This window comes from Phoenix dactylifera, unplaced genomic scaffold, assembly GCF_009389715.1.
Source record: "Phoenix dactylifera cultivar Barhee BC4 unplaced genomic scaffold, palm_55x_up_171113_PBpolish2nd_filt_p 000007F, whole genome shotgun sequence".
Lineage (NCBI taxonomy): Eukaryota > Viridiplantae > Streptophyta > Magnoliopsida > Arecales > Arecaceae > Phoenix > Phoenix dactylifera.
In genome coordinates this window covers 3,604,902-3,613,847 of record NW_024067666.1, presented here as the reverse complement: position 1 = coordinate 3,613,847, position 8,946 = coordinate 3,604,902, and the positions used below count along the sequence as shown (strand labels likewise).

Below are 8,946 nucleotides of genomic sequence, written 5' to 3'. Positions count from 1 at the left end.
AATACATGACTCATGATCTAATCCCATCTTTCACTGAGATTTGGAAGGATAGGGGTATCTTAAGAAGGGCTGTCCCTTGTTGTGCAGCCCATTATCTGAATCTTTTCTTTAAAAGAAATCTAGAAACTCAGTTGCACATGAATTTCGTTGACATGGTTTCCCATGATTGGTTTCATGTGATGCAAGTATACGAAGGTCTCCTCCAAAACATGCTACAGCTATATCTAAAATTTGGAATTAGATATATTTGCAGTATATGTACTGGGCATACATGGTGTGGCCAACATTTCATGAAAGTCGCCATGGGATATATTTGCAGTACATGTAGCAAGCGAACATGGGGTACACAGCAGGGCTAGCAGGGGCAAAACCCCATTCCTGAGCCAGAACCAAGATGATTGAAGGAGTTGTATCCATTTTTCATGACACCCCCTGATTTTGAGATCATCAAGGTCAGTTGACTCAGTTCTGTCGCCAAGGCTAATGGACACTCCATACTCAACCTCGTCAATGCACCGTTTGAGCAGTAGAACCACGACGAGGAATAAAGAGTGATGTTTATTAAGTACCTCCTGTTTGATATTCTTGGTATCGCATTCTCTCGATGAGAAACACACGAGGCTTATTATTTTTCTTATGCTATGTACCTCTTCTGTGAAATTCTGACATTTGCACATGTATCTGAATAGGATCATGCCATTGATAGGAAGCGAGCATTGTAAAATTCACAAAAATTGCACTGCATTGCTCATCGATGTCCCCTCTCACTAATTGTCTTTGTTAATGATAAACTCGCTATCAAGCTAGCATTTAGGATTGCCTATGAACAGAACACTCAAAGGTGTTAAAAGGGAAACAAGGGAAATCATTTTATTATCATATTTGCAAAAGCGATTTTTTTTTTCTTTAAATATGGTCCAGTTTGGATTTTAGCGGACTACTATTTAATATGTGCTTTGCTTGTATTGTGCATGTATTCATGCATGTGCTATATAATTTTAAAATTTAGCCCAATATTTCTTTTGTTTTTTCTCGTGATCTCGGATATTGATCTTTTTAATCATTATAGGAAGGATTGGATAAGGGTTAAGAGCCAAATCTGCCATATCGAAAAGTCAAATTATATATCAAATTTTTAAATATCTTAACTAGTCAATACATTGTCTAATTGAGATATTCTTTTTAATCAACTATTTTTTTCCGAGCTCTATAATGTCGCGCCATCCATAAAAATACGACATACCAAGTGATCAAAGCCAATTATTTAGACCCCAAAACTAGTCAGTCATTTTTTTTTTTATTGGAGATAACCGGATATATCTCATAATCCAAGAAATATTAAACAAAACATTTGAAGATAAAGTTGATTTAGAAAAAGAAATATCCTTCGTAGAATTTTAATTTTTTTATAATTATTTATAATAGTCATATTTATTTCAAAGGGCATATCTTATTAATATAAATAAAAATAATTTATTAATAGAAGAAAAAAAAAGGTTAGATTTTTTTAATCCAAAAATTGATGAAATTACTTCCTTCTCCCCTCGGATAATTGGGGCGAAAGTCTCTTCAAATATGATGAAGCAAAATCCTCCCTTAAATTCGAAAAACTTTATGAAGCATTTCCGCAACCGTCAATTTTGAACACAGCGGCTCCGATCTTTCAAAACAAGCAGGTCACGTCCTTTTCCATGGCCGGAGGGTTTCGCCGTGTCTCCACCGCCATCGCCGCTTTCCCTCCTCCGCCTCCGTTCGCCGCCCCCCCCCCTCCACCGCAAAACACCAACTTGCCGCCTCCATCGGCCGCCGGACGCCCTCCTCCGCCGCCCATCGCCAACCTCACCTCTTTCCACTTGCTTCCTGTTGCCGCCGTGGCGGCCTCCTCCGCTTCCATCATCGCCACCGTGCGTTCCTCCACTTTCCGAGCATCTTGGCCGGCCTTCTCCACCTCCAGCAGCCATTGGAGACCGGCTGAACAGGTGGATTGGACAAGTTTACAAGTATGCCCTTCCCTGATTAACTGCCAGGATGAACGGTTAGTATTAAATAAAAAAAAGGGCCAAAATGAAGTGCTAGGGTTTCAGCCACCGGCTCCACTGGAAAGGGGGAGTGGTGCTTTCGAATTGCTTAATTCGTCTCAGCTTGGGAGAGAGTAGGATCTGTCAGGGAGACAGGAAGAGGAAAAAGATCCGAATTTTGAAACGACAGAGCTTGTTGCAGCAAGCCCTAGCTCTTGGAAGAGCAAGCGTTGCATCAGATGGTGAAAGACTGGATCTTTATTTACGAATTCGAGTTCTTAGCTCGTGAGATGCTTGGGTTTTGAAGAAAAACCTCTGCAATGGAGTCAAGCCTGGAGCAGACCCTTCAGGATGGGAAGCTCCTTCGCCATGTCAATGCATTGATAGTCGCCCATCTTCGTGACAACAATCTCAATCTGGTATGTTCTTCTCAACTCTCCCTCCCAGAAGTTCTTGTTGAAGTCTAATTGATTCTTAGCTATTTAAAATGGTTCTACTTGCAGGCGGCGACTGCAGTAGCTTCGGCGACCATGACGCCGTTGGACACAGAAGTATCTGGAAACAAGCTTCTTGAACTTGTTGCGAAGGTATGGTTTTTACATTTAGTTTCTTTGAATTTTCTTTCGTATCCATTTTTTCAGTTTATTTGGCTTTCCGGAGTTGTTGGGTTCTGAGGTGTCAACAGGGTCTTGCAGCGGAGAGAGATGAGGCTTCAAGGGGAGTTTCTTCTGGTGGCCTCTTTGACTCTGTTGCAGGGGTACCTACAGGATATGGCTCAGGAATTCTTCCTACCAGTTCCATTGATTTCAGGTGATTAGCATTTGCTACATATCCTTTGGATACATCATTTATCTTGTGGCAGTCAGCGATGCCAAGTCATGCAGAAATTGACTATATACACTACTCTAATGCATATTTAGCACAAAAAAGCTGTTATTTGACATGTCTCGGCTTATGGTATCTCATTGTGAAATCCTTTTTGAATTTTAGGTACTGTATATGCTTTTTAGTTTGTTTGTCACCTTGTGGCTTATGACTATGACTTTAATGAACAGTTTTCTATTCTCTAAGGTTGTTATCATGCAAGGTGGCTGATATTTTTTAAATATGCAAATTAGTGCAATGCAGGATGTGAAAGGTTCATCCAAGAGTTTTCCAAAACACGAGACTAGACATGTTTCAGAACATAAGGTATGGAAAAGGTTATCTATCATCAAGTTATAATGAGGTCAAGACAGTGCACTTTGTTGTTATGTGCATTCTGATGAGTGGATTGAAAAAGTTCTTGAGAAAATTTAACATTAATTTTATTTTATGAATCCATCCTTAAACTTTCCCTTTTGTACAAAAATTGTAGTCTTCATAGTTTTAAAACATATGCACATCAACCTTTTTATCTTTGCTACAATCATTGATTTATGCTAGGACCTTATCACTTGGCATAGTGACTAGTGTAATGTTGATTCTCGATTTACTTACCAACATTCTTAGGGCAAATTGAATACCTTAATTTTCATTTTTCAAGTATTTGTTTGCATGCTATCTACTCTTGTACTTCCCATTTTGTTCTCATTTGTACTTGGTTTTATCCTTCAATTACTGGTGACCGATTGTCCTGGTTTTGTAGAATGTTGCCAGATGCGCAAGATTTAGTCTAGATGGGCGCTTTGTTGCAACTGGGAGTTCAGACATGTCAATTAAGCTATTCGAGGTTGTTCATTGACATATCATAATAGCTCCGTATTATTATGTACCAGCACCCGACTTCAATAAGCTTATTATCTCTTGCAGGTTTCAAAGATTAAACAAATGATGCTTGCAGATGCCAGGGATGGGCCTGTGCGCCCTGTTATTCGAACATTCTATGATCATTCACAGGTAACTTTATTTCACTTTCTGGAATGACTTCATCAATGACTTGCATGATTTTAGGATAGATTGATTGAATATGCTAACCTTTCCACATCTTATCAATATCTCATACATATCATGTTTTGAGGCAGCATCACCAGCAGACAGATGAATGCGCTTTTGTTCCGGTCATCAGACAAACTAAATGAAAACAAGTGTAAAAAATATCTTTTCATCTAAGCTTCTTAAAACAACCTGCTGTAAAGTTGAAGTATTTCTTTCCTTCAAAGCACTATTTATTGAAATTTTGAGGGTGCAAGAAAATGAAATAAGTTACGTTCTAAATTTTCCTAGTTAATTGTACTGCTTTTCAGTTGGAGCTGAAGAGAATCCTCACCTTGTTTATCCCCTAGCATATTATTGTGCTGAATGCATAGCCATTAGTGCCTTTGGAAGATTTAAATGGCATAAGTGTACTTCTCAATACAAGGGAATTTGATAGAGAGAGAGAGAGAAAGAGAGAGGCTAGAATTTGACTCTATAGATGAAGTGCTTATAGTCCAAGAGGATATTTCTTGTTGCCATATCCCCAACCACCATACCTTTTCTCAATTTAAAAAACAAAAACATATTTACTTTGTGCCCTATTTTTATTGGCAACAACTCTAACCTTCAATCAACTATTGTCTCATTACATCTTCATGAATATATCCTCGGTCAATGTTATATCTACTCTTAGTTAAGTGACCTCCTTTCTAACTATTTCCATTATAGTGGAAAAAACTTTGCTACTGCATTTAAACTTTCTAGAGATTTGCTGTATATCATACTTCATGTTATGAGAAAATCCATTTCAATGAAGATTTCTAGTTAGTATCTGAAGGACTTATTCATCTAGATTACTGTTTTCCCTTTTCTTATTTTGTCTTTTTGTTCAAAGAAGTGATCCAATTTTGCTCTTCCTTGATTTTATACATTTTGTTTTATATTTAATATGGGGCATGTTACCCTCGATTAGTTGTTATTGTGAAGGATTTGTATATACTGAAACTTGCATCTATTGATCATGGTAGGATCATTAAGATTTGATTGGCTCATGTTCCACAAGCATCCTCTTTTTATTTTCTATTTATTTCCATTGGTGCTTTGCAGCCTATCAATGATCTGGATTTCCATCCTCAAGGTACTATACTGATATCTGGGGCAAAAGATCACACCATAAAGTATGTATCTTCCAAGTATTTTAATGGATGTACATTGTATGTATGTAAGCATGTATTCTATATATGTATTTGTGCATGTATGCATTCTTGAAAACATTTATTTCTGTAATTCTGTGCATTGAGTAATTCATATATTGTTTAATTTCATAATGAATTCAGAAAGTGTTTTTCAGGTTTTTTGATTTTTCAAAAACAGCTGCAAAGAGAGCTTTTAGAGTTATCCAGGTTTTGCCAGTCTCCTTTTATACTTCTAAAGCTTTACGCATGGTTTTCAACGTGTTATATATTAATGATATTAATGAGGTTACATTTTGGTTCTGTCATGCATACAGGATACTCATAATGTGAGATCTGTATCATTTCATCCTTCTGGGGATTATCTCTTAGCAGGTATCTAATATCTTCTTGGCGTTAATTGTTATACAACATACATCTTGTGGATGCTTTCAATTAGCATCAGCTGAAGAATATATGCATCATATGATCGCTTCGTGTTTCTTTGTCTATAAAATTAATATTTAGTTAATCTTGTTGTGGACCATGTTTGGAACTGAAGTTTATCAAATTTTCGACGTCTAGATGAAAATATAGCCCTTTCATTAATAAGCTTGGTTTCATAGTACAATTTGCATATCCGGAAGTTTCTATTGCAAAAGAATTTTGCATTTAATTATAATTAATGACTGATGAAAAGATGACCTATTTACAGGGACAGATCATTACATTCCACATTTATATGATGTCAATACTTTTCAGTGTTACTTATCAGCACACGTGCAAGAATTAAATGCTAATGCTGCCATCAACCAGGCATGTTGGTTTCTTCTGTTTGCGTTGTTTCTTGACTGAACAACTAAGTCTTAGAAAACTTCTAGCCGATGTTTCTTAGAGTGAACCTGGTTTTTGAGTTAATTAAGATAAAGGTTCCTTTTATGACTAACTTCATATTTTGCTGTGCAGGTGCGATATTCGTCAACAGGTAGTATGTATGTGACAGCTTCAAAAGATGGTTCTGTTCGGGTATGGGATGGGGTAACTGCACAGTGTGTCCGACCCATAATTGGGGCACATGGGTCAATGGAGGCCACTAGTGCAAGTTTCACAAAGGACCAACGGTATAGAATGCACTCACACGTTGGAAACTTTTTCCCCTTTTCTTTTTGTTTTTTCTCCTCATTTTCTGTTGCCATGAAGTTTATATGTCAGTCTCCTTCCTCAATACTGGTGGCTGAATCTTAGTAGCAGGAGCTTATACCTAGGATAATGTACCTGCTCTGGAAACTCCTTAAAAACTATGAACCCCACCCACTTCCTAAGTGCTGTTGTACTTGAAGTGCTTTTATGCTTCCTTGCACCTGCACAAGTACCTCCTCTTGATTCTGGCAAGTAAGGGCTGAATGTAATGGGGCTACTGGGTTAATATAGTGTGTAGCCATGCAGGAATGCATATCCATGCTTATCTTACTGCTGGAACTCATGCTTAATAGCTTGAAACTTGAAATTGGGCAACAAGGCTGTGCCGCTCTGACCTTTTATGGACGCCTTATTTTCACTTGCTTATGCCCCATCAACTACAACTTCTCACTGCCTAGCTTACATTATATAACACGTACTAATGTAGGATGATGGTATCTGCTTTCCACTTTGCTTAGTTATTTGGCCTTTCTTTTCGCATTCCAACTCCTATCATGCTAGCCACATCCAGCACAACTGTAGTTATTTTTGTTCCTGTTTTACTTTAGTCCCATAACCATTGCCATTCATTTCATAATGTCAAACAACTAGGTTCGTTCTTTCTTGCGGGAAGGACTCCACCGTGAAGTTGTGGGAAGTTGGCACTGGAAGACTGATCAAGCAATATTTGGGTGCTGTTCATACACAATTGCGTTGCCAGGTTGGTTAAAACTTTGTCTCTTATTTCCAAATAGTTGAAGTGAACATCTGTATGCTTTCTTTTAAGGAGAATTGTTGTGAAATCTTTACATATCCTTCCGTGTAAGTTTTATTTGTAACTAGGATGTTGGCGACCATTTTTCTTTTTGGTGACAGTATTATTCTTATGTGCATTTGTGAGATCAAACTTCTGCATTTGCAAGGTGTACTATGAAATCCAGCTGGCGGGGGGGGGGGGGGGGGGGAGTGGATGGGCGAAACTTCTTATTCCTTTTCTTTTTGGGACAACAGCGGACACTTAAACTGGCTTTTCACAATATTCTATGCAGTGCTTGTAGACTGCGCTACTACTGCACAGCATCTTTAGTTATGTTGCCTGGGACATTCTGTTTGCATAAGTTGGCAGCCCTCAAAAGTCTTTCTAAATTGAAGATCATATAAGACATTATTGCTTTTTGTGATAGGTCACAAAAATGAGCATGGTTTTGTATGTTGATAACCCTCTAATTACTAGGTGGTTCTGATACCACAAGGTTGTAACAAACTTTCTTCATGCCTGAAACAGAAGTAGAATTTGTTCCTATGTTTCATTTAACTGATTTCAAGAGCGGCTTTGGTTGCAGGCTATTTTCAATGAAACCGAGGAATTTATTCTGTCAATTGACGAACCAAACAACGAGGTCAGTTGTCATTTATCCAAGGCTTCTGAATTGTTTTATGCATATTATTGGTTCATTTGCTAGGTTTGGCTAAAATTCAATGAGCTACAGGTGGTTATTTGGGATGCACTCACTGCTGAAAAGGTTGCAAAGTGGCCATCTAATCACATAGGTGCGCCACGCTGGGTAGAGCACTCTCCATTTGATGCAGCCTTCATTACATGCGGGAATGACAGGTCGGTCAGATTCTGGAAGGAAATCCCATAGGATGAAGTGTTTTAGAAGAATTTTTAGTTGTTCCAGGAAATTAGTCCACAAACGTGCCAACTCTAGTGGCACAGGACATGGTTCCTAGTTTGGTTCAAACTACTGGTTACCTAGGATTACTTTCTTTTTAGTTTTCTTGATGAAACTTGCAGAATTGCCTATGTTCTGGGCAATCTTTGTTGTTTGAGTAGCCAAAAATGTCATCGTTTGTCAAAATAATGTTTTTGAAGTGTTTTATTGACCAATATATAATGAAAGTGTAGATAAAATTTTTCTTTAGAAACACTCACAGCCTTTAAATCTAATTGAAGAAAACCTGGTCACCAAAACTACTCACTAAGTGATCTCCTAAAATGACTATGCTCAAAAAATCAGAGGAAATTCATCACCAAATTATGGCTATAGCTTTGGCCGCCTTTTGATTCAGAAAGCATCGGAATCTTGCCAAGAGGCATGAGATATCAATTATAATTATTGAAAGATGATTTTTTTTCCAGCACACTGAAATATATTATGTCTGCAAAAGTTTGTCTTTTCAAAAATTTGAAGAAAATTCACCCTATTATGGTTATAGTTTTTTACCGCTTCTTGACCTATAAACTATCAGATTTTATCCAAGGATGGTAGTAATATTAATTTTAGATACAAAAAAGGACATTCTTCAACAAGTCCAAAATCCAAATTCATCAAAATGTGATATTTTCATGATAAATTTTGCTTTCTAAAAGATTACTGGATCTATATAGATTATGTTATACCCTACATGTTTGTTTTCACTAATCTTCCAATCTATCCTACTTTGTCGCTTGTGAGGCATACTTGATCAGGGAGGACTACGATCCCTGATGGAGTGAGGTTATTGCCTACTGGACTACGTTGCTGCTTGGCTTTAAATTACGATGCTTCTTTAATGGGAAGAATGTGCGAAACCATTCGCCTTGTTTGGATATACAGGGAAGAAGAGACAAGAAATGAAATGAGAGAAGAAAAGAGAATGGAAGAGAATATTGGAGCTGAGTGAAGAGAAGATGATGG

At 37.6% G+C, this 8,946-nt stretch overlaps 1 protein-coding gene across 2 annotated transcripts; it reads left to right on the top strand.

Moving 5' to 3' along the window:
* Window positions 1–1,636: 1,636 nt before the first annotated feature.
* On the top strand, window positions 1,637–8,194 carry LOC103704490 (cleavage stimulation factor subunit 50). Of its 2 annotated transcripts, none has more exons than XM_008787802.4 (14): window positions 1,637–2,437; window positions 2,522–2,605; window positions 2,704–2,828; window positions 3,137–3,209; window positions 3,646–3,729; window positions 3,810–3,896; window positions 5,022–5,092; window positions 5,266–5,317; window positions 5,425–5,482; window positions 5,802–5,902; window positions 6,053–6,207; window positions 6,878–6,986; window positions 7,609–7,665; window positions 7,756–8,194. In XM_008787802.4, the coding sequence occupies exons 1-14, from the start codon at window positions 2,339–2,341 to the stop codon at window positions 7,909–7,911; spliced, it is 1,311 nt and encodes a 436-aa protein (XP_008786024.2). In that variant the 5' UTR covers window positions 1,637–2,338; the 3' UTR covers window positions 7,912–8,194. The 2 variants fall into 2 exon arrangements, with proteins under 2 accessions (XP_008786024.2, XP_008786025.1); XM_008787803.4 differs by having other exon boundaries at window positions 1,648–2,437; window positions 2,714–2,828.
* The last annotated feature ends 752 nt before the right edge of the window (window positions 8,195–8,946 follow it).